Source organism: Melospiza georgiana, chromosome 1 (assembly GCF_028018845.1).
Source record: "Melospiza georgiana isolate bMelGeo1 chromosome 1, bMelGeo1.pri, whole genome shotgun sequence".
NCBI classification, from domain to species: Eukaryota; Metazoa; Chordata; class Aves; order Passeriformes; family Passerellidae; genus Melospiza; species Melospiza georgiana.
In genome coordinates, this window is record NC_080430.1 from 123,525,082 (window position 1) to 123,548,984 (window position 23,903).

The following is a 23,903-nucleotide window of genomic DNA, read 5'->3' on the forward strand; positions in this document are numbered from 1 at the left end:
AACTGGTCTGTTTGTAGGGAAGTACAGCTCAGTTTTACAGATGTGAAAGCTGTGGCTATTTCACATTTGGTGATATATCCTTGCTGTTATGTATAGTGCCTTGTATCCTAAGAGCCTCCAAGTACTGCCATGAGGTATGAGGAAATAATTATAGCACTCTAAAATGTGACTAACTAGTAAAATCTACCCTCTGAACTTCCTGACATGTTAAGTTGGTGTCTTTCCTTTGATAACTTATTGCAGCTCAGATGAAATCAAAGGACCTGCGGCAATTCAAAGGAGCTGAGAATTTTTATTGTATTCAAACAATGGGAAGACAGTTCCTGACATTAACACGAACAAATATGAACTTCATTTTAGAAGAAAGAAAGTTGAATGAAAGGAATCATCCAACATCTAGTCTTGCAAGGACAAATTATGTCTTCAAGTTTCCTGTATAATCATGCAAAGGAATACCTGCAGCTTAAGTAGCAGTTTTGGACAGGCTGGGCATACATACAGTAATGTAACTAATTATGATATTTTATACTTAACACCTTTCATCACAAAGTACACTATCAAACACTAGTCATTTGATCCTTACGACATGTCTGTAGAAGCCTATTATACTGTTGTAGAGATTGCACACAGAGATTAAATGGTTTGGGTTAGGCCACACAGCAAGTGAGCAGCAGAGCCAAAAGGAGAGCGTGAGTGTTGGCTTCCAGCCCTGCGCTCCAACTACTGGACTGCGCTTCCCTAATACTTAAATCCCATATTGCTTCTCTAACAGAGCTACTGAAACTTTTGAGCGCTCCTAAGTTTTGGTGTAACATCTAACTTGTCGCGTCTCTCTCTCCTAGCTCCTTTATGATGTCACAAACCGGTGTAATGGCACTTTTAAGTGCCCCATTTCACAGGCTGCCCCAGGTCGCCCAGCCCTGGTGGGGGTCAGCCTGACATTGTGCAGCTCCCACACGCTGCCCCAGTGCACAACTGCTGGCTGCTGCTGCTGCTTCTCCGCTCGCTTTCGTCATGGCCTCGGTGTTATGCCCTCAGCTCTGCCGTGTGAGTGGCTGGACCATTCTGTGCTTAAAGAATTCCAGCTATAGGCTAGCTAATGGGAAGCAGATGTCTCCCTGGCACCGCCGGGAGCTTTCGGTCCCGCCGCTCCCGTAGCTTCCCACTGGCAGACATTCAGGTAACAGCTTTGGGACGGCCGCGGCCGCCCGGAGCTCTGCCCGTGCCTCGGAGGGCAGAGGGCGAGGGAGGAGGAGAAGGGGGCGAGCGGAGGGGGCCCGGCCTGGGCAGCAGCCGTGCCGGCCATGGATGGAGCGGGGCCCGGGCTGCCCGCCGGGGCCCGGGACACCGCGCTGCCGGCCCGGGCCGGGCCACGGCGGTGCACGGAGTCCTGGGACCGGGACAGCAAATGCAGGTTTGCAAACTCTGCGCTCCGCGCTGCGCCGTGGGGGCTTGTGGAGCTGCGAGAAACAGCGCTTCCCGAGCCAGCATGATGCTCGGGAAATGAGGAAAAAACCAAAAAAAAAAAAAAAAAAAAAAAAAGAGTCTCGCCGGCTGCCTCCCTGCGCTGCATCAGGCGGGGTGTGACCGAGCCCCCCCAGCGCCCACCCTCCGGGTGCCACCCAATGGCTGCCGTGGGCTCGCACGGCCCCTCCCGCCCGCGCCGGCAGAGCGGGACCCGCCGCGACACTGCCCGCGCTGGCTGCACAGCCCAGAACGTATAAAGGCTGTCAGCGGCTCCTCTGGCCAGAAGCTTCACAACCAGCACGGTTTTGTTCTTTGGGGGGTTGTAATAAGAGACGCTTCTTCACAAAGGTTCATATCATCACATAGGAGAGTGCTATATATACTGGGAGAACGATAGACTCTGTTCTTTTTTTCTTGGTATTATCCAGAGGTAAGCCATTCAGTTCCATAAGTTTCTTTGCATGCAGTTTTATCAATGCTCATCACACTTGGTGAACTTAAGATTTGAATGCTATTTCTAAGATGTCCTGCTTTCATGCTGTCTATGTTTTCTTCTACCTACTGGTTTATGTCCGCCACACTGTGTCAAAACACTCCATGCCTATGGGGTAGGCATAGCCTAGGATGTATTTTTAATTTTCTGTAGAAAACATGATGTGAGGTTCCTTGCAGTCTCCCTATTTAAGACCTGTGGTGTGGTTATGGACTGATTTGGTGTGATTGCACTGTCACTATTTCAGGAATACTACCAGCTCTGACCATGTACATCATTAGGATACCTCATCTGGTGTGTTGTAGTAAGACCATCATCACTTAATACAGTTACTGAAAATTGCTCAGCAACACGTGTTCTGCCTGGTTTGTTTTTATGATTGAGCTGACAGAATGATTTTTCTGGTCACAGCCTGCTTGTTCACTTTGTCTTGCTACACAGATGTACAGAATCACATCTTTGGTATCTTCTCTTCTACAGATTTGCTTTCTACTGCCCTGACTTAAAGCAGAGTACCTCTGTGGTCGATCTGTCTCCTTTGGCCCCAAAATGACAGTAATTGCTGCAATCATTTGTTCTCTCTTATTTTCCATTCTCTGTGAAACAAGTGCATTAGTGTTACCCAACTCCACTGACCTATTCTTGTCAGACAATAATTTCACTGACATCAAGACAGCTTTGGCAGCTCATCTGGACTCTGCAAAAATTCCCAAAGCCAGGCGGAAGCGCTACATTTCACAGAATGACATGATTGCCATTCTTGATTATCATAATCAAGTCAGAGGCAAAGTCTTCCCACCTGCTTCCAACATGGAATACATGGTAAGTGAACTGTTTATTTCAGAGTAAAACAAACTGTAAATCAGTGATCTGATTTTCTTAAACAAATTGTAATAGTTTAGTTAACTAAATAAATTTTTTAAAATCTATTGTTGCTTACTAAAATGTTCTGTCCTTATGTTTTTCAAGCTGCATTAACTTCAGCAAGCAAAAGCTGAATGCTGAACTCTGAACTTCTTACTTGCCCTGTTCAATTTTCATTTCCATGTGTAGTGAAGTGGTGAGTTAACTGCTTGTTGGCCTGAGGAGTTGTATGTGATCACAGGCAACCCAAAGTGTTAAAGTGCTGATCATTACCCCCATAGTTTTTGTGGAGTACACTGAAAGTCATTGCCTTGATATGGGCAAAAAGACACACAATGAACCTATCTTATTTATTTCACACATATTATGTATGGAAGCAATATGGTAAGACTGTTTGCAAAGTAATTCATCTGTCTCCTCTTCATGTGTTTTTCTTACTGCATGTTTTCTGTGTTCACCTAATATCTTTATCTTTCCATCAAATGCAATGCTGCTTTTTAAGGTTTATCTAGTGTGTAGGATTTCAATGTGCTCAAAAAAAGTATGTGGCAGGCACATTTTCTCCTTATTGGAAAATACTTATGGGAAATTTCTGTTCCTGCAGGTATGGTAGAAGTTAGACATTCACAGTGATCTCATGGTGCTTTAGTATTTGCTACTTCGTGTTCCAACTTTGCATATATGCATAATGTGGGCCTCTAATATTAAACATAGGTTGTCCAACAATTTTTTTTTCACATTGTAATTGAGGTATTCACATTGTTTTGAAAGCACAGACAAGTTGTGTCAGCAGCATAATAAATGCTAAAGACACAGTTTCTCATATGACAGCAGACAGTTAATAGGTTTGAGAAACAGGACACCGTCAGCTTGACATAAAAAGGGGATATCAGTAATAACAGCTCCTCCTTTCTAGCAGCTAATGACTAACAATTTGGACATCTTTCTATCACAGATGTTACCTAAATCTGAATTTCATCATATAATCTGTTCCGCATATCCCAGCAGCACCTCAGAACGGTGAGTGGTCTCAGAATATTGCAGGATGAAGACCATAGGCTGAGTTTCAATTCTGGTTAAGTGGAAAGGTCAGAGACAGAGTGGTCAGAAGTCAAGCTCAGTCATCACTTTCATTGCTGTGCTCTCCACTGATGTTTCCTTTGACTCTGTGTAAATAAACTTTGTTGTAATGTCTGAGGGAATGGCAGCCTACCATACCCTTCCTTGGCTTGTGTGTTTTAGAAATGTGCTCCTGCACTTTGCTTAAGTGAAGCCAGCACCCTGTCCTATTCCCAAGGGATTTGTAAGTGCAGTGTTCTTAGCCTGTTCAGTAAGGAACCCTTGCAAATAGAAAGCAAGCTTCCTGGATTTTACTGAACTTGTATACATAAAATGCCAAGATTTTATCTATTTTTGGTGGCTATTCTGCTGCAGCTTTACTGCAACATAGATACAAAATCAAGACTGAAGTCATGCTCTTTACAGCTTTCTTTTCCTGTTCTTTTCCTTGCCTTTCTTACTATTGCTTTTGCCAGTAGCAGCCAGCCATGGGATGTACCTGTGTTCCTGGCAGCATCAGCCCCAACAGTAGCCTCAAGTGCAAGGACTGAAGGCTTTCTTTTACATTTGGTTTTCCAGTCTGAAAGTACTTTGTGACTTCATGCTGCAGAATTCAGATCAGCACTTCAAGCTATGTAGGTAACGGACCAGAGTGCAACTTGAGCTTGAATCCCCAAATGGCAGCCACCCCTCTGCCAACAATTCTCTTTTAAAATTGTCTAAGTTCTGTGTGTGTCCCGTATAACTACAGAGCAGAAAAATGCTCAGTGAGCAGCATCACACAGGGTGTGCTCTGCCATCTGCATTGTGGTCATGGCACCATCTGTGTAACTTCTTACCTCTCTGACTACAGAAGGATTTTGGTAGGGAGGCCTGGAAGATGACAGGGTGCTGTAAGCCATACTGAGACTGGAAACACCATTATCAGAAACTGAGTTTGCTTTGTCCATTCTTTGGTCTCTGAATAATTTCAGTGTGTGGTGCAGCATCTATTGTGTCTTACAGGGACATGAGTTTGCTGCTGCTATATAAAAAAAGATGTTATGTTTCTCAATACTTATTTTCATAAATAAGACAATGAACACATTGTCAATAACAATGGACAATGTGTGTTTGTGCTTGAAAGAACCTTACAGAGTGTGTGTTCCTTTCCTGAATACTATGGAAAAGTTCTGGGATAGTGAAAAAAATGGCCTATACCAATTTCCCTAACAATGACTAAAACGGATGTCACATGTTAGAGAGCTGGAATTGCTTACAGATGCAGTAGATTGTGGAAATCTTTTTAAGTGTGTTGAAACAGAGGAAAACTAAGCAGTTTTGAAGAACTAGAAAAATATATTTTTTCATCTTTTCTATGTTCACTGTCATAGTAAATTGTGTTTTGTTGTTTTTTCCTAATTCTTTTAGGAGCTGTTCTTCTCATTAATTACTGTATCACATTCTCACTTCTGTGCAGTTCCATTTGCTTTTATTTCCACCTCCTGGGTGGAAATAAAACCCCTTCAGGGTTTGGTTTCATGGTTTGGTTCTTGTGATTCCAGTTCTCCACACCCAACCTTTTTTGGGGCTTTTCTACTTGACACATTCTTTTCCTCTCCTTGAGACAGTCTGCTTCCCACATGTCCAGTGCAGCTACAGATACTTCAGACTCCTTGGGTGTTATTTTCTCTGCCCTTACTGTCTCGAAGGCTTATGTACTGTAGGACTTTGGATGAGAGGTCAGGAAGAACAGCTTTAAATGCACATGGGTTGGGCAGGGGAAGTTCAGATAAGCAGAGCTGGGAAGTGTTCTAGTTCTCTTTGGAAGAGGTGGGTCTGAGTGCCGCCCCAGCGTGTTGTTGCGTGCAGCCCCCCACGAAAGCAGACACCTGGGGAGTCAACATGGTGGGAGGCATCGCATCAGTGCCCAGGGAAAGAAACTGGTGTGTCTTGTGCCAGTTACACTTTGGTAAGTCTTTCTGTCGGGACATTGGCACCCAATGTGTTAGATTTAACAACCAGCTGTTAGATTTTACAACCGGCTTTTGGTTCTGGAGGTACTGATGCCTTCAACTGGAAGTTTTTCTACATGTACAAATCTAGTCAGCATATATGTGAAAGAAAATGAAAGAAAACAAGAACTTCCAGGACTGTAATGCAGAATTAGTGAGTCTTTTTTTTTAAATTTGGACCTTTTTCTTCCTCATCCTGAGAAAGTCTTTGCTTGTGCTTTAAAAGTTGAGGGCATACCTGCAGAAAGAAAGATGACACCATACATCTGGCCTGACAAAGGGTGAAAATCATCTGCTTGTCCTTGCATGTTTTTTGTGGAGAAAGCAGAAAGATTCCATAAAATTCATGATTCAGAAAAAGTTAGGTGTAGAGTTGCCAGCAGCTGTCTAGTGTGAAAAGTATGAACATCTGTAGTTCCAGTGGAAGCATGTGAATGAAGAAATCCCTTTTTCTGAATGCTAATTCTGTATTATAGAGACCTATGTTGCCTTTCTGGAACATCTCAGCTATTTGGTAGGCCAGTAAATATTTTCAAGATATTGCAAACTGAAATTTGAGTCTCATAAAAAGTCTTTTAATGTGCATTGGCACTATCTTTAGGCTTCCAAAATATTAATTCATGAAATATCTGTTCCTATGAGGATCAGAAGTTATTTTTACTTTTCCTACAGTCATTCCCACTTGAGGCCAGTTTCTTGAAAGTCGGTATGGTCTTTGTTGTATCCCACATCACTGTGTTTGTGCAAAAGCTGGTCAAGCAGGTGCTTGTGTACAGACATGCTCTTTAAATCTTTACATGCAGAAGTAGTAACTTATATTAGTGGGCCTTGATGAGCACTGAGCACCATCCTCCATGGCATTCCCATGCAAAATGGGAAAATCTCTTTGATTTAAGAGTTCTCTAAGGTGATCTGAATAAGTTGTTGAAGAGCCATAGCAAAGGCCAGTCATGAGTAGTTTCATTGCTGGCTCTGCAAGGTTGACTCCTGAGCCCAGTATGGATCAGAGTGGACTGGCAGTAGCATGTCTGAAGTGTAATAGAGGCAGCAGGATTGCATACTCAAAAACATGTTTGTGGAATGCTGGCTGAAGTTTTCAAGTGCAAAAAGTGCTCTAGATAAACTCGAGCCTGCTGGTATACCAAAGATGTTCAGACAGACTTTCAATTCTTTTTTGTTCAGTAACTGCACTTTCATATTTGGGAAAGTCTGCCTCTGGTTAAATTTTGTCATTTTAACTCACTTTGTAGAACTCAAAGTAGTAAAAGATTCCCAGACTAGCCTGAAATGAGTTAGTTTGGCTACCCAAGAATTATTTAATGTTTCTCATGAGCTGATGGCACAGGAACTGGAAGAGAATGGAGAATTTCAGTATATTAATATCTAGTAAATCCACATAAAAGACCATAATAGACTAAACAAAGGAAACGACCTATTGTTGTAGAAGAAAAGTAGCTGTGTTCAAAAAGAAGCTCCTGTAGTCCTGTGAAGGAGTCCACGTGTGTCATGCTGGAAATATGTATGCTCTGTGTGGCCCAGGAATGGCTCTCTTTGCCAAGGTGATGTATTTGGATACTTCCTGTCCCAGAAAATTTGCAGGTAGCTTCCAAAGTCAGGTCAGAGAAGCAAGGTATAACCCAGTAAGTGCTCACAAATGCAAATAACTTCCTTATTATTTCACGTCTAAGTTTAAAAGTCTTGATAAAATTCTTTTGCTGTCAAGGTGATCTTAAAAATATTCTGTGAATATGCAGTAAGTGATGGGTAAGACAAAGTCAGAAAAAACCCAGAAAACCTACTTCAAGTTTTCCAAAGTTCTGCTTAATACCAAAAGCCTTTTGTATGGACATGGAAAGAGTGAGTTAGGTTTTCTCTCCAATTCAATAGCATTTCTCATAAATAAACCTCTCAACCTGTTTACCTTTTTTTTTTTTTTTTTTTTTTTTTTTTACTGTTTTCATTGTGGTTTCTTACAGACCATTCTAAATCTTTAAGGACATTTTGTTCTTGAGTCATTTGCCCTGGCTTATTTACATGGTCCCACTGCAATCATACATGTCTGTGAGTAAGGATTGCAGGGCTAGTTCCTTCAAGATTTATGAGTCTAATGAGTTGGATAGAGTCTCTTAATCCATGTACTTTATCCCTGGCCTGTTGCAGGACTTCCTTCTGCATTACATACATATGGTTTTCATCTTGTCTACTCTTGAACACTTAAAGTGATGCTGTCTCAGTCACATCTCTTGGCAAATATTTTACCTTAGGAATAGAAATTATTTCCAAATGTCTAACCTAAATATTTCCCTCTAAAGCTCAGATAATTAATCTTTATATGCATTTTTAAACTGCCAATAGAATTTCTGTCCTTTTTCATTTCAAAAAATTACCCTTTACATATTTACTGGCAGTTTTCTTGGCATTAAGATGCATATTATCTTTCCTCAATTTGCATGTGCGTGTCATTACAATACTTCTGCGTATTGGATCAAGTTACAGTTGCACTCCATTTACAGTTCCTTAGTTAAATTAGTCAACAAGACCCTTGGATGTCAAAGAAGATTAGGGCCATCATTTTAACTGTGCATGTCTAACTGCCATAATGCAATGAAGAATTTACTGTAGAAGTTACTGGCAGCATACTTTTTCCATTCAGTAGCTCTGTTCCCTTAAATCCTATATACATAGTGAAATCTGAAATAAAGTAACCAGATGACGAGTCAGGGTGTGAAGTTCTTGATATGCTTTTCATCATGCTAGAGCACAAAATAAATGCAGGTGTAAATTCCACCTCAGTCTTCTGACAGATGAGAGCTCAAGATGCTTGGAGGTTCTCCAGTGTGGGCCCCCAGTCTGCCATGGCTTTTAGCTTGCTCTATGCTGGGAATTCACAAGTGAGGTAATAACAAATGAGAAGGAGTACAATGGTGGAATGTGTTCACTGGTTCCAGTTTCTGCCTCCTACCACTCAATTTTCTGTTTAGACAATTAATATCCGTTCTGCCTAGTACCACAACACAGCACCAGGAATGCCTGGAGATCACGGGCAAATGAATTCTGGAATAGTGATCCTCTCAGAAAATTAAAATAATATGTAGGGAACTGATATGGTTCACATGGTTACAGTTAATGGTGTCTGTCTGCATCACAGCCTGGAAAGGAAGCAGTTGTTTCACAGCAACAGCAACTCAGCCTTTTTCTGCAGTGGAGGCACAGCATGGCCACTGACAGAGAGAAAGCAGGAGTAAATGGAGCTTACTTTCTGCTGATTCTGGCATAATAGACTTACCTAGCTCTCTTTTGCCTCCCAGGTGAGTTCAGCCACTTACGTATTTCCCAGTGCACCAGTGTGAGTAAGGCAGCACTGAACTGCTTGGCTATCACTGACATGTAGGGTGTTGCCCATTTTTCCTGCAGTTTCATTGACAGAAAGCTAGAAAAGCCTGTTCAGTCTCAGTAACTGGTGTTATCTAGGGTCAAATCCCAGTGGATATTACTGATAAGTACAAAAGCCACCTATTATGTTCAGAGTGAATGATAGACCTCTTCAAGAGTTGAATGGAAAAGACTCTTCCTAGAAAGCACTCCTTGAAGAATCTGAAGAACTTCCCCAAAAATGCTGTCTTGATAAAATTTTGTGGAAAAGAGTGACTGTGTTAAACTTGCTTTGGTACTAGAGCTCTGTTCCAATTTTTATGCATAACAACTTTAAAATATCCATCTTGATGGTGTTTTAGAAAAGAATATTTACATTATTTAAATTTAGTATTAGCAGAAAACCTTCTAGGAGTTTAAACAAACAAAAAACAACTTAGTAAAGTCTCAGATAGAAAAGCAGCCTGCCCAGAGGCCTTGGAATTAGACATTCCTTTATTATTAAATGTAGCACCTCTTGAACTTCTTGGCTACAAACAGAGACAGGGCATTTTTCACAAGAATCTTGATCCAAAGTACACAATATTTTGTTTCATACATGAATGGAGATGATAATAACCTTAAACCTCTCAAAGTTTTTGTCCTCTTTCTCTACCTGAAAAGATAAATAGTCTATCGCAGGTCTTTGAAAATGTGTATCCTAGAGGCATCAACAGATGGAAGCCCCAGGATAGCCCCCTGCTTGCTTTTGTGCACAGAACCTTCAGCTCAGGCTCCTCCATGGATTAATGCATCTGCAGGTGCCCTAGAATGGGGTCTGAGGTCTATTTAAATGAAACTGAGATTTAACTGGTTTTGCACATCTATCTGTCAGTGATGTCTGTTAATCTGTATCAAGAGAAAGAATCTTAAACTGAGCTTTCTTTTTCTGAGAATAAAGAACTATTGTTCTTATTCTTTATTCTGCAGAAAGAGGAAGCTTCTATGTGTTTTCTTTTAAGTCATGGTGTCATATCTTTCAGCTAGAGCTACTTAGAAAATAGTATTTTCTTTGAGAACTTTTAAAGAAATTAAGAATGTTTTTCCTTTTGATGGAAAGCTTCAGTGGTTAATAACAAAGAAAAGCAGAATACATTTTTTTCTATATGTAAGAGAAATGAAACACCACAAAATAAACACATTTTCATTCACGTCTTGTATTTCTAAGAAAATACAATTTGTTCTGATCATATTTAAAATGATATAGGTCAGACATCCTCCTTTTCAGACTTCTGACCAATTTTGAGGGTGACACGGAGCTAGAATTTGGTCCTTTTTGTTACCACTTCTAAGATAAGCTGTTGCCAATTAAAATAGTCCTTTCAGTAGGTTAGAAAAGCACTGAATATTTTAAGATATATAGCTGTGATATTTAACTTTTCCAAAAGCTAAACCAATAATAGCATGTCAGAGAAGCTTATTGTTATTAAATCTGACAGCATACCAATTTTCTTTATTTCTTATTGTCTGAAAGCCTGATGCCAAACATGAAAGGAAGTTCAAACAACCTTTAAAAGAACAAAAAATTTCTAGTTACTAGAAAAAAAAAATTGACTAGTAAAAAAAATTACTAGTAACATAGTAAATCTTCAAATGATAGCACTTTGTGTTTGCACCATGTAGAGTCCCAGGAATATAAGCTTCTATGTAAAACACAGGCTTGAATTTTCATAAGAAAAGTATTTCTGGCAGTGAGGTTTCTTGGGAATATGTCTGGTGATGCCTGGATTGAGCCAGACCTTCTAATACTGAGCCCTTCAGAAGTGTGACTCAGATGTTTGGAGGTTTGGATATATGAGGGTAAATTGACTATAAAACATTGCACAGTTTTACTTTGAGTTGCAGTGGATTGTTGGACAAGCAGCTTGATGTATTAACCCTCTGTTTATTTGCAGAAGAATGACATATGGAGCTGTCATTCCCATCCAGATATTTTTTCTCTAGACTGGAAATTTTCTGTATAAACTTTCTAATTATTACCTAATGCACATGAGAAAGTATCTGCATGTGTCGTAAGCACCAATTACAATAAACATACAAAAGTTTCTAACAGGTGGTCGTTGAGATAAAAAAACCAAAAACATATTCTTAGAGAGAGAGAGCCTAACGTTCAAATGATCTCAGAGCCTAAATAAATATATAAAGTTTGCCACATCTCTGTGCAAGTTCCAATGAGCTCATATGTTTTCATCACACCGTATGTATTGAAAAAAGTGGGAGCAAGAAGACGAGGCTCTGTCAGTCATTCTGCTGTGAAAGCATGCAGGCAGAAGGGCTGTTGGGTTGTTTTACTAAGCTTTCTGTCAGATTTGGGGTAGTGGACGTGGTGGGAGTCCTACAGAAAGTTTCTAAACTTGAAAATGCTGCATGTCTCACTATGTGAAAGAGAAGGGGAGCAAATGTGTGCCGCTGTGGGATTTGAGACGGGTGCCGCACGCGTGAGTGTGAGCGGTGCGAGGCTGGGTGACCCATGAGGACAGGACCTGTGTGTTGCAGGGTAGCAGCCTACATCTGCTAATCCACCCTGGGACTTGCACAAGCAGCTGTGGAATGCAGCTGCACAGATGGACTGGACATGTTGGATTTCATCCCTTGGCTTCGCAGTGTTTTTATCGCAGGAAAAAATTGCTTGAGTCAAGGTTTACTTCTCTCTCGCTTGCTGCCATTCTGGAAGTAAGAGCTTTTGATCTTCAACTAGGCAAACAAAGAGAATCAGGGATCTACTGGAGAGTAAAATAATATGTTTGAGGTGGAAAGGCTAATTTTTAATTTATCACTGCTAAAAGAAGATCGTACTGGCCATCTTTCTGAGATGCCTAAGAATCGCTAGAGATCTGTTTGTGTGAAATAACAATCTGAATATCACTAATATGAATCCACAGTAAACATGTATAAATGAAAAAGAAGATGCCAAGACTGGAAAAAAATTGCCACTTTTTATTGCTTCAAAATATAGAAGTGCTACCATGCAAATCTCTTCAAATTGTGTATCCCAGTATTTCATTTGCCATCTCTTTATGTAGCTGGACTTGTGTAAAGAAGCTGTTGCAGAAAGGAGTGGTTAAAACAGTGAACTTTACCTGTTTGCTCTGGATTTATGTTTACATCTCAACCCAGTGTTTGTCGCTTCAGCTGTAGAGTTGATGGCAGCCAGCTGAGGTCTGGTAACCCCACAGCTGTCCTGGCACTATGGGCAGCAGCCCTGACAAAGGGAACTCCTAGGAAGGTAATGAGTGACCAGGATGTGTATGTTTTGCTTAAAGTACTTGTTTTACCATTGGGAAATATGCGTAGTGTTATCTTAGCTGATATGTCGTTTAAAAAACCCCACAACAAACAGTCCAAACACAAACAGTGAGGCACTGAGGGCTGCTGCTGGTATTTGATATCCAGAGCAATGCTCTGCTGAGGTTCTCTTGTGCTCTTTTTCAAGTTAGGAGGGCTTCCCAGTTACTGGCAATAAAAATGTGGTGGGAAAGATTAAAGATCATGATGGCAAAAGAAGAATTAAAACAAAGGTTTGGATTGCTGGAGTGTTTTACAATGATCATTAGCACAGTCCTTAGGCTACTAGGTAAAAGCATATCTTTATGGACTCCACAATTAGCCCACATCTTCTATCTCACAATCTGTCCACTTTGAGGGAAGGAGCACTCCTACTTACCAGACTTTTTTCATATTTTCTTTGTGACAATGAAGGCTGTAAATTTAAGTGGTTCTGTAAACATCCAGTTTACCCACAGATAACCACACAGAATGGGAACATAGTGAATACAGTGTATGGCTGTGTATTCTGTTCCCTTTGCATTTAGATCACAAATTCTTGCTCTCTGTTGCCATTAATAAGAGTTTCAGGCTACTTGCAGAGATGAGGAGAGGTCATTGTCATTTGAGTGATGGGTTTGTCTCCTAAGACATTTCTTGAGCAGAATGTCAAGAAAAAGCTGCTCCATTTAAATGATTGAGGACTACAATTCTGCCTGCAATGAAAATGAGCAGAACCATGTTTCTAAGTTTTAGTTAAAAATTGTTATGTATGCAATTCGTCAAATTAAAACCTAGGTATCAAAGTAGGAAGGGAACAGCCAGTGTTTTTTCAACAAATGTCGTGAACAGATCATTATAATATTATAGTTGTTTTCTTTTCTTTTTCATCATGAGGATGTTTATTCAGCTTCACCATTGTTTTAATACATAAGAACATGGTTGTGACAAGGACCTCCAGTTCCAACCAAGCACAAAAGGACAATTTCATCCTTTTTACATGGAAATTATCTAAGAGCAACTGAGAGACAGCTATAGAAAAGGAAATGTATGAGGCAACTGTGACCAACAATATTAAAAGGCTTTCCTTGGTTAAGGAAGCCCACTTTTTGGGTTTCGAGAAATTTCATTCAACATGAAAGAGATTTTGTTTTACACTGCATTGCTTATTACACATTGTGGGGATTAAATATTTTACTATTTGTTTACAGAGGGAAGCAAGCAAAATCTTGGATTAAATTCTGGCTCACTGGCAAAATTCCTGCTGACTTTATTAGTGCTAAGATTTTACTCCTAACTCTCAGCAAGCACATGCTGTGTGAGTGCAGAGAACACTCCAGAGCTGCCTCATGAAGTGGTCTCAGATGTTGAAACTCCCCATGTAGAAACAGTGCCCTGTTCCTTGAGATGTAGTTTGGAAGTGTTGTTTTGCAGGGAGCAGTACAGAGAGCACAGTCAGAGAGCTTTCTAGGAAAATAATCTTTGGCTTGAGAAAGAAAAATAAATTGGCCAAAGGATGTTCATTTCAAGTTGTTGGTGGCAGTGTGGTGACAGGCTTTAATTCTGTTGTGGCTCAGTTTGACCCAGTTGAGAAGTGGGGAGGTTTCCATGGTGGACTAAATCAGTGATCTGGAGTTTGGGGGGCATCTTTATACTGGATAGAAGGTGACTTCTTCCTCAACTACTTGCAACCTAGCAAATGGAGATTAACTGTCCCCAGGGAGTGGATGATCATATTTTGGCACTGGGAGTTTGCATGATCAGCATTTCAGGATGAGTCACCTTCTTAGATCTTAACCCACTGAGTATGGAAATATTTTTCCTTTTTCTCTTTTACAATTATGTGTTCATGTCAGGCAGCTTTTTCGGATGTGTTTAATAGGAACACTGCATTGCCCATATTTCGGTTCATAATTTTTTTTATCACTCAGTTTCTTTTAAATTCTTTGCTAATTAGCTTGAGCTTTTTAATTTCTCCTTGTACAGAAACTGTCCCTCTCACTTTCAAGTTACTTCAGTTTCTCTTTCTAGGATATATTTGTATTTCTTGGTATGCTATTTATCTATGTACACATAATGAAACCACATGGCTTTAAAATCCAAATGTCTTTGCTCTGTTCTCTTAGACGCCCAAAACAGGGGGTCTGAACTCTGATAAAAGTTAGTACAACTGTGGACTCAAGATCAGACTTTTTTTGAAAAGGTGAACTAATGTCAGTCTCTTATAATAGTTTGGTTCACAATGAGATAATATTTTTCACTTTCAGCCTTTATTAGTTGTTTGCCTTTTTATAGAAGCATAGAATGGTTTAGGTTAGACAGAATCTTAAAGATCATCCAGTTCCAACCCCGCTGCCATGGGCAGGAACTAGACTGGTTTGCTCACAGCTTCATGCAGCTTTGAACACTCCCAGGGACAGCGCATCCACAACTTATCTGGGCAACCTGTTTCATTGCCTCACCAGCCTCACACCAAAGAATTTCTTCCTAATATCCAATCTAAACCAAGCCTCCTTCAGCTTTAAGCCAGTTCTCTCTTGTTCTATCACTTGATCCCAGTGCAAAAAGTCTCTTTCCAGCTATTTTGTAGGTTCACTTCAGGTGCTGAAAGACTCTGTAAGGTCTGCCCTATGTAATCTCTTCTCCTGGTGATCATCTAGAGCTATTCCTAGAAGGACTGAGACCACTTTTTCATCTGAAAAAATGAAGTAAATAAGGAAGGTGAGGCAATCAACTTCTCCCATGAAACACAAGTGATTTACATAGCTGTAAGGGAGTGTGTAGAGGCTTTTCACCAGCCTGCTAATGAAGGAATGGAGGAAATTTAAAGATTCTGCATATGCACCCCTCCCCCTTATCCCTGAGTCAGTAGTTATTTTTCCTTCTCCTTGTTTCTATTTTTTTTATGTTTGCCAAAAATTTGTCCAGAGAGGGATCAAGAGTGAACAGATAATGGAAAGCAGAGTGCACTATACATGACAAACTCACAACGCTTTAACTGAGTTAGAAACAACAACTCAAAGCTTTACCAATGCAGTGCTGCAGATGATTCCTGATAACCAGAATCGAAGCTGAGAAGCAAAAGTGAACTAGAAATGCCCTCCCTGTCCAAGGCAGGAACTGTGCCTTGCTTAGTGTTGATAGTGAAAACCTAGTCCATTCTTGAAATTTTTTTCAAACACCTAACATGCTATTTTGCGAGGCAAATAGCACACAAAAATGTGCTGGGTGGAAGTTGAGATGTTGGCGCTCTTTGTGCGAACACAGAGCGCGTTTAGATTACTGTGGGAGTGCAGACAGGGCACTTGGGAGCAAGCACGCAAACCTCATGTTTGGCCTCCTGGCAGGAGCACTTGTGCCAGAAGCGTGATTAATCCCAGCAAAGGAGGGTGTTTATGGGGTGTCACAGTGCTGGCAGAGCAGCCCCTTACGGATGCATACCAGGCAAGTGCGTTTGGCCCCACATGCTGGATCCGTGAGCTCCTCTGCTCCCCTGGGCCTGGGCAGGCTCCAAACACTGGCTGTGGCCCCAGCCCTCAGACACACTCCCCAGACACTCTTTTATGTTTGTACCTACTCTTTAAGCTCTCTTTTTGGGACCACTGCTGTACCACAGGGATTATAAAGGGGTTTTTATACACCGGCCACATGCAGCTAGTAAACTTAATGGAAGAGACACAAAGCAGAAGAAATGTCTATGCACAGTTTTCTTCGCCTTGGGCCCTAGAGCATATCCTGGGTTTTGGATTTTTTATCTCCAATTCCTCCAAGAAATGCCCATAATTTTTCAGGGCTGAAGTCTAACCAAGTTAGCCTTGAAGCCAGTCCCTGGCTTGAAGAGTATTCCTTTGGAGCATGCCTCTTCTTAGGACTTCTGTCTTTTGTCCTTGTACTAGCAGTTTGATTTGACTTCATCCTGGAAATTTTCTGAACAGGTCTAAAATCGGCCTTCTCTTCTTTATGCACCATCCATTTTACCATCCCTAAGGTGGTTCCACTTGAGTGGGAAATGATTTCTGTTAAGGAGAATATACTGGTCTCTGTTGTGCTTCTTCATCATTAATCGAGGAGGTACCTTATCCACTCCATATTTGAAAAAGCATGGTTCAGTGGTCTAGAAATTTCATAACATTTACTAAATCTTGTCATTCTCACTAAGAGAAATGTCACAAAATATAAGAGTCAGGGCATGAATTATTGTCCTAGTCAATGATCAATCTTTTCACTCTTCAGGTTTGTGAAATTAAAACTGAATTCAGTGTTAAAAATTATTAGCTCATAGTACAGAAAATATTTGTGATGTGGTCCACTTTACCTTTTGATAAGTTAATTTCTGACTTTGCCTCTTATCTCATGCCTCAGAGAGCATACTCTTTATTTCATAACCATTCAAGATATATGAGTTTGTGTTTGTGTTTAAAAAGCACTGATGGTCTATATAAACAACTTTACTCTGTTCTGCTCTGCCTTTCTACTGGCAATTTACTACAACTATTCTGCACCTAAACACTCCAAGAAGGGTATACCAAATATACATGTAATTCCAGAATCTACAGCCTACTTGGGTATCCCTTAAACAATAAGTTATACTAGGATTTGTGTGCTCTTGTAATGTAACAGTGAGATATCTTTATCAGGAGTTCCAGTGGTGCAGTAGTTTCTGTTGCCAATATCTCCATTATTTCTGAGACAAACCTGTTTTGCTGTGGAGAAAACAGCAGAGTTACAAATCAAGCATGTAATTGAGCAGGGAAAGCATATAAAAGAGACAGTGTTTAAGTTCACTTGTCATGTTTCAAACATTGGAGAACTTAAGAAGTCAAATTGTTCTTACAGAGCTGTTATCTTTTTTATATCAGGCAGTGAGCAATGCCAGTTCCTGTGCAGAATAAAGTAGTGAAATCTATACTGTACCTGGAAACTATCCATAGTCTTTGCCTTTGTGGAATCCCTTTCTTGACCTTGTGACCTCAAATATGAAGAGCTGCCACACACATTGGCTCTGGCTATAGATATTCCTGAGGTCCTGTTCCAAATGTGTTGGGGGTTTGTGGGGTATGTAATACCTATGCTGGATTGTTCTTCCCTGTGTTCCTCTCCTTCACTTTCTGTCTGAGTCCCAGCCAACATTTCACTCCTCTCCACACATGGATCTCATCAGCACAGAAGGGAAAATGGTAGGAGAATGCCTGTTTGGTGAAGGGCTTTTCAGAAAAAAAGGGAGAGATCAGAATACTTGGCTTCCTCTAATGATATGGGAGGGAATTCTGTCCAGCAATAGGGCAAATCCCACTGGATTCTGTACATGCTGCTCCACAGTTCTCTTCTTATTTCCTGATGTGATATATCATGATGGTATATTTGTGAGTTAAGGTACTTGCTTCTTTTGTTCTAGCACTATGATCATTATATGCTTTTTTTCTGTTCTACTGTTAAGGATACTTTATTTTGTCAGGTTTGGGATGAAACTCTTGCCAAATCTGCTGAGGCTTGGGCTGCTACATGCATTTGGGACCATGGTCCTTCCTATCTTCTGAGATTTTTGGGCCAGAACCTGTCTGTAAGAACTGGAAGGTAAGAGGTTAGCCTGCAAAGCAATTATTTTGTCAGCCTTTGAGCAAACGAGATCTTGGATAGATGCAGGTGTCCTCCAGTATTCTACATCTATATCTATAGAATATATCTCTACCTGCCAGTGTTCGTTTGACTCAAGAATATTATTGCTTAATACTGTGACTCTGGTGATGTGAAGCGAAATCTAAAATGACGTTATTTTCTTTCTTTTCTTTCCAGATATCGATCTATTCTCCAGCTGGTAAAGCCATGGTATGATGAGGTGAAGGATTATGCTTTCCCTTATCCTCAAGACTGCAACCCTAGGTGCCCGATGCGATGTTATGGACCCATGTGCACCCATTACACACAGGTTATATAAATTTCCTCTATTCAAAACCTCATGTCCAAAGCTAAACTTTTCTATGATGTATTTATACCCCTCTCTCTCTCAAATAAGTGTATGTGTATATCTATAAATATATGCATATGTGTATTCCTTTTCAATTTGGACTTCACCAATAATAAATATTTATTCAGATGGTTTGGGCCACTTCCAATCGTATAGGCTGCGCAATCCACACGTGCCACAATATGAACGTCTGGGGATCTGTTTGGCGGCGAGCTGTTTACTTGGTATGCAACTATGCCCCAAAGTGAGTTGCTCTCTTTTATTTTTGTTTATTTTTATACTTTGTGCATGTTTTGGTCCTCTCATAGGACTGCTTACTCCTTTTTCGGCAGCATGACCTCTCTTTGTGCTTTTTCTGTGGGCTGCTCTTTTGTTCAAGCTTTCCATGTGAACGTATGGAAATGTGTGACTCCAGTGTACAAGGAGGAAAAGGAACCAACTTGATGTGTGTGGAACCAAACAAAAAACTGGTTTTCTGTTATTGCTGTTTTTATTATTATTAGTATTTTCTTCCTTCTTTGTGCTGACTTCACTTTACTTTGAATTCCTTATTTCTTCACTCTTTTATAGATAGGCATGGTGGACTAGACTTCCTCAGGTAAGCAATCCCACCGTAGATCAGGCTCTTGAGTTACTGACAGGTGGGCCTGTGCAAATCTTATGAAATTCAGTCAGGCCAAACACACCTGGATTGGGTTAATCCAAGCACAGGTACAGGCTGGGTAGAGAACAAATTGTTTTGAGGAGAAGGATTTGTGGGTGTTTGTAGATGAAAGGACTTGTGGGTGTTTGTAGATGAAAAACTCAATATGACTTATCAGGGCATTCATGCAGCCCCAAAACCCAACCATAGGCTGGGCTGCATCAAGAGAGATGTGCCCAGCAGGCAATTCTTTTCCTCTACTTTGCTCTCCATCTGGAGAGCTGCTTCCAATTCTGTCTTTATTAGCACAAGAAAGACATGGGCCTGTTAGAGCAGGTCCAGAGCAGAGCCACCAAGTTGATCAGGGCTAGAGTAGCTCATTTATGAAGGCAGGCTGAGTGAGTTGGGGTTGTTCAGACTGGAAAGGAGAAGGCTCCAGGGAGATCTTGTATGAACCTATTGGTACCTAAAGGGGCCTTACAAGAACGCTGGAGAGGGACTTTTCACAAGGGCATGTAGAGATAGGACAAGAGGGAATGGCCTTAGCTTAAGGTGGGTAGGTTTGGATTAGACATTAGGAAGAATCCTTTGCTGTGAGGGTGGTGAGGCACTGGCACAGTTTACCCAGAGAGGTTGTGGACTCCCCATCCATGGAAGCATTCAACACCAGACAGGACGGGGTTCTGAGCACCCTGGTCTAGTGAGAGGTTCCCTTCCTATGTCAGTGGGGTTGGAACTAGTTTGTCCGTAAGGTTCCTTCCAACCCAAACCATTTTGTAATTCATTCTTTGATGCATGTAGTTGCCCACAGGATACCTTTGCTTATGACCATGCTAGCATTGCTTTCACATAAAGTCCATCAGCCTAAACTCCATGTGTGCAAATCTATCTCATCTTGCCTTCCATATTAGGGTCTGTTAAAATACAGCTCACAGACACCCATAGGTGGCTATATATCCCATAACTTGCATATGTGAGTGTTCGGTTGAAATGCAGAAATCAATTTTCTACCAGCATTTCCTAGACATCATCCCAAGCTTGCCTTTGGGTGCAGAATGAATCAGTGAAGTGTGGCTCTGGGAGAGTTTCAATTTACAGTCTGGTTTGCACCACTGTTGCAAAAGCTGCACAGACAGTGTAAGTGGCTGCTTGTTCTGTCTGTGCATTGGGTAAAGACACAGTTCTGTATAGGAACCTGAGTATGATTAACTGAGCATGTTTTCCATAAACTCTTAGTGGCACAGGTCCATTTGTGGTAAAGAATATGCAAGAATATGTCATTACTGTACCCGTTACATGAGTAAAAAGAATTTTTAAAGGTTTTGCAACTGAAAAAGAGATAGGATATTGTAAGAAAATTTACTTGGGGAAAAACCACCTTTGGAAATCAAGGAGATTTCCCTATCCTTTTGTCTTTAATATTTACTGGAAAAGGAGGGTAAGAAGTGAATGTGAAGGAGCAAAGAATAGGCAGCAAAGACTCTATCTGACTTATAGCTCCACAACATGGACAAGATGAAATCAAAGATTCTAAGACAATTTTTTAATCTATCCTAATTTGAAAAAAAAAATTAAAATTATAAGCTTTCTGGAATACTTATCTCATTTTCATATATTGGAATAAAATGGATTTATACATAAGGCATTTTTGGAAACTAATTTAGTGTTTGTGTATCAGCTAGCAATGAATTATTGACATTTTATATTTTCTGAATCTAAAAATTCCACAGCTTCTTGAACAGCTAACCAAAGCTTGAAGTTGCAACCTCTTTCTCTGTGTGATCTTCCCTGGATTAATTTTGTATTTCTAGATTTAATTGAGTTGAGGCTTAGGGTCCTTGGGCACACACAGAAGTCTCTTTGCCACTCAGTAAAGTCTGTGTCCTTCTGAGTAACCAGCACACCAGAAACTCCTCTAAAGAGGGAGTGAATATGACAGCCCCAATCTGAGTTACTAAAATTGGAATTTGGCAAAGATTTAGGGTCTAGAACTCCAGTAATTTTCCCTGATGCCATGCTGTAACATGGAAAAATATTTATGCTTCTGAAATGAGTGCAAACCCCCTACAGTTAAGGAGCATGATTGCAGTTTAGAAAGTCCCCAGAATATCTAGTGGTCTCACACAAATCCACCATGTGTTGCATAGAAAATGAAGCAGAAAGCAGTTTTGAGCAAATTCTGAATTTCCGTATCTGTTATCAGACTAAATATATTTCCTGAGCACTTAATCTGCTGTGTTCATTTGGAAGAGAAGTAGGAATGAGCAAATTATTTGAGATTCCTATTTTCTTCCAAGGCACAACCCAGACTAAGGCTTTTGATCCAGTGTTATTGGCTGGGAGGTGGGGAATGACAAAATGTTTCATAAATAATTGCATTACTCACTGCTATTCCACGTCACATGCAAACTAAAGGAAAGTTCTCTGCTCTGTGAGACATAACATTTAAATAAAAATCTAATTTTAACTTTCTGCCTACATCATGAGTGTTACATGATTCTCTAAAAGTCTGTGGTTTACTTAAACCCCTTTAAGTCTGGATGTGCTTTTCAGATGTTCCTAGATGTTTCAGAGTTACCTCTTTTCATATGATCACTCTCCAGACTTTGTATCCCTTTCTCCCTAGAGTCTATTGTACACCTCTCTTCACCAAGCACCCTACTTCTGCTCTCATTTGCATCTGTGATGGAAATGCCCCAATCCAGTTCCTTTTAATAGTTTTTTTTCTTCCTTTTTCTCTAATCATGAATTCAGTCTCAGAGCTTCACCATGTGAACCTAGGCTGGTGCAACCTAAGAGTAAGGTTTCACTCAGTTTGTTTATCCATCTACAAAGCACAAGCTTTTAAGAGAACTGCCAGAGAAAAACGTGCTCAAGGAAAACCTTGCACAATTGTTCATTTTGCTATTTTTCATAAATATAGATCCCCAGTAAAAAATTCTCTGTCATGAGATCAGAGAACCAAAAATCACTTGGTTGTAGCAAAACCAAGAAGACTGAGACTTCACCACTGAGACTAAAGGATGGGGAATGGATATTACTAGCCTGGATTCACATGGTCATTTTTCCTCTCTTTCTTGGGAATTGCTAGATCCATGTTTATCAGTAAACTACAGCAATAAACTAATGTAATTTTTTTAGTAACAGAGCATTTATGGGACATCAGTGAAGACATTAACTTTAATCACTTAAAGCATGTATGGTTGATGATTTTTTTTCTTCCACTCTGAAATTATTAAGCATTCTATTTAATTTTTTATTTTCAGGGGGAATTGGATTGGAGAAGCACCATATAAAGTTGGAGTTCCATGTTCAGCTTGTCCTCCAAGCTATGGAGGTTCTTGTATCGACAATCTTTGTTTCCCAGGAGTAACATCAAACTACTTATACTGGTTTAAATAAGTTAAGGTTAACATTATTTTAAAGAAAACCCACAGATGAGTAACAAGAACCTTGTGTATTGAATTTTGCACATATTATATATAGAGAGATATTGTAATAATACTCTGATATTTTCTTTTTGTATGCTTTTGTATAATTAGCTTTCAAAGTACAGTATAATTTGGTTTTAACACTTTGGGATTTACGACTCACATTATCCCTTTCAGATTAACATTTTGCTAAAGGAGAGCAAACTCATTTTAATCTTAGCAAGTGTAACTTCCTGAAGATTAGATTATAGTAAAAGCATGTCAGAAGACAGAATATTACTTCCTTTTAAAAGTAATAACTCTAGCAAGAGAAGGGTCATTGTTTAATACTGTGCTTCAAAAATGGAGTGTGACATGCAAAGGAACAAATTGTCCTCACGCTCCCAATGGTTCCTCCTGTTTACACCTGTGCTTTCACCTGCAATGTCAGTGGGACACTGAGCAGAGGAAAACATATGTGCAAGAGAAACTGCAGGATATTACCTACCTCATGCACAGCATCAATTCATTTATGGTGTTTCAAGAGTTCAGCACATGGCTGCTGCTATCACACGTCTGTGTGCAGACAGGAGTATTAAAGAGAATGAGGAACCACACTGACTAAGATGCAGTGGCTGTTAACTCACATGCCTAAAGTCTTATGTGAAAAGAAGGCTACATCACTGTAAAAATACTGGTATAACAGCACAGCTTGACTCTACCTTCCTGTGTTTCTGAACACAGTCACAGTTCTCTAATGGTGCTTTGCAGGAGTATATTCATTCTTTTACAGGAAGAAATATGTTGCTACAAAGCAATATACATCCATACATAACATCTGTAGTGGTTTTTACACTATAGGTTTACCAGTATATATGTTAGCCGCCCTCTGACTGAAATTCAGTTGAGAATCAGGAGAGATCAGACCTAAAAACAGGTAGGAAGATTTCTAAATAAAAGACCTTAGGGATCTCTAAAATTTATGTAGATTTTTTACAAAAATTTCCAATTTCTAAAGCAATTGCCAGTGTCCATTAAAAATATATTGCACTGTTTCCTGAAAATATCTGTGCATTATTAAAAACCAAATCTGCCAAAAACTTTCTGCCAAAACCTGAATGTCTTATGAGTGCCTAATAGAGACATTAAAACCAAAATATTATACAGGTACTTTTCTTGAAAAACAGATTATTAAATGGAAGAGATCAAATGTCTGCCCCTGTTACTAGGTCATTGAAATAGCCTTGAATTTTGGCTTTATGTTACAGGGCAGCATGCACTCCACTTTCAATATAAGTGTTTAGTCTACTTGCACTGCTACATTTCGACCTCT

General features: G+C 40.1%; 1 protein-coding gene across 1 annotated transcript; it reads left to right on the forward strand.

Annotated features, from left to right (window-relative positions):
• The first annotated feature begins 2,509 nt into the window (after positions 1-2,509).
• Positions 2,510-22,562, forward strand: PI15 (peptidase inhibitor 15). Its single transcript, XM_058038018.1, has 5 exons — positions 2,510-2,782; positions 18,008-18,126; positions 18,346-18,478; positions 18,646-18,761; positions 22,427-22,562. Exons 1-5 carry the CDS (start codon positions 2,510-2,512, stop codon positions 22,560-22,562), a joined length of 777 nt encoding a protein of 258 aa, XP_057894001.1.
• The last annotated feature ends 1,341 nt before the right edge of the window (positions 22,563-23,903 follow it).

Bases quoted from the DNA above. Each gene is read 5' to 3' on its own strand.
- PI15 (XM_058038018.1), top strand. From the start codon at position 2,510: ATGACAGTAATTGCTGCAATCATTTGTTCTCTCTTATTTTCCATTCTC. The intron at 18,127-18,345 runs GTAAGAGGTTAG...TTTTCTTTCCAG, and splicing joins CTGTCTGTAAGAACTGGAAG to ATATCGATCTATTCTCCAGC. The intron at 18,479-18,645 runs GTTATATAAATT...ATATTTATTCAG, and splicing joins TGTGCACCCATTACACACAG to ATGGTTTGGGCCACTTCCAA.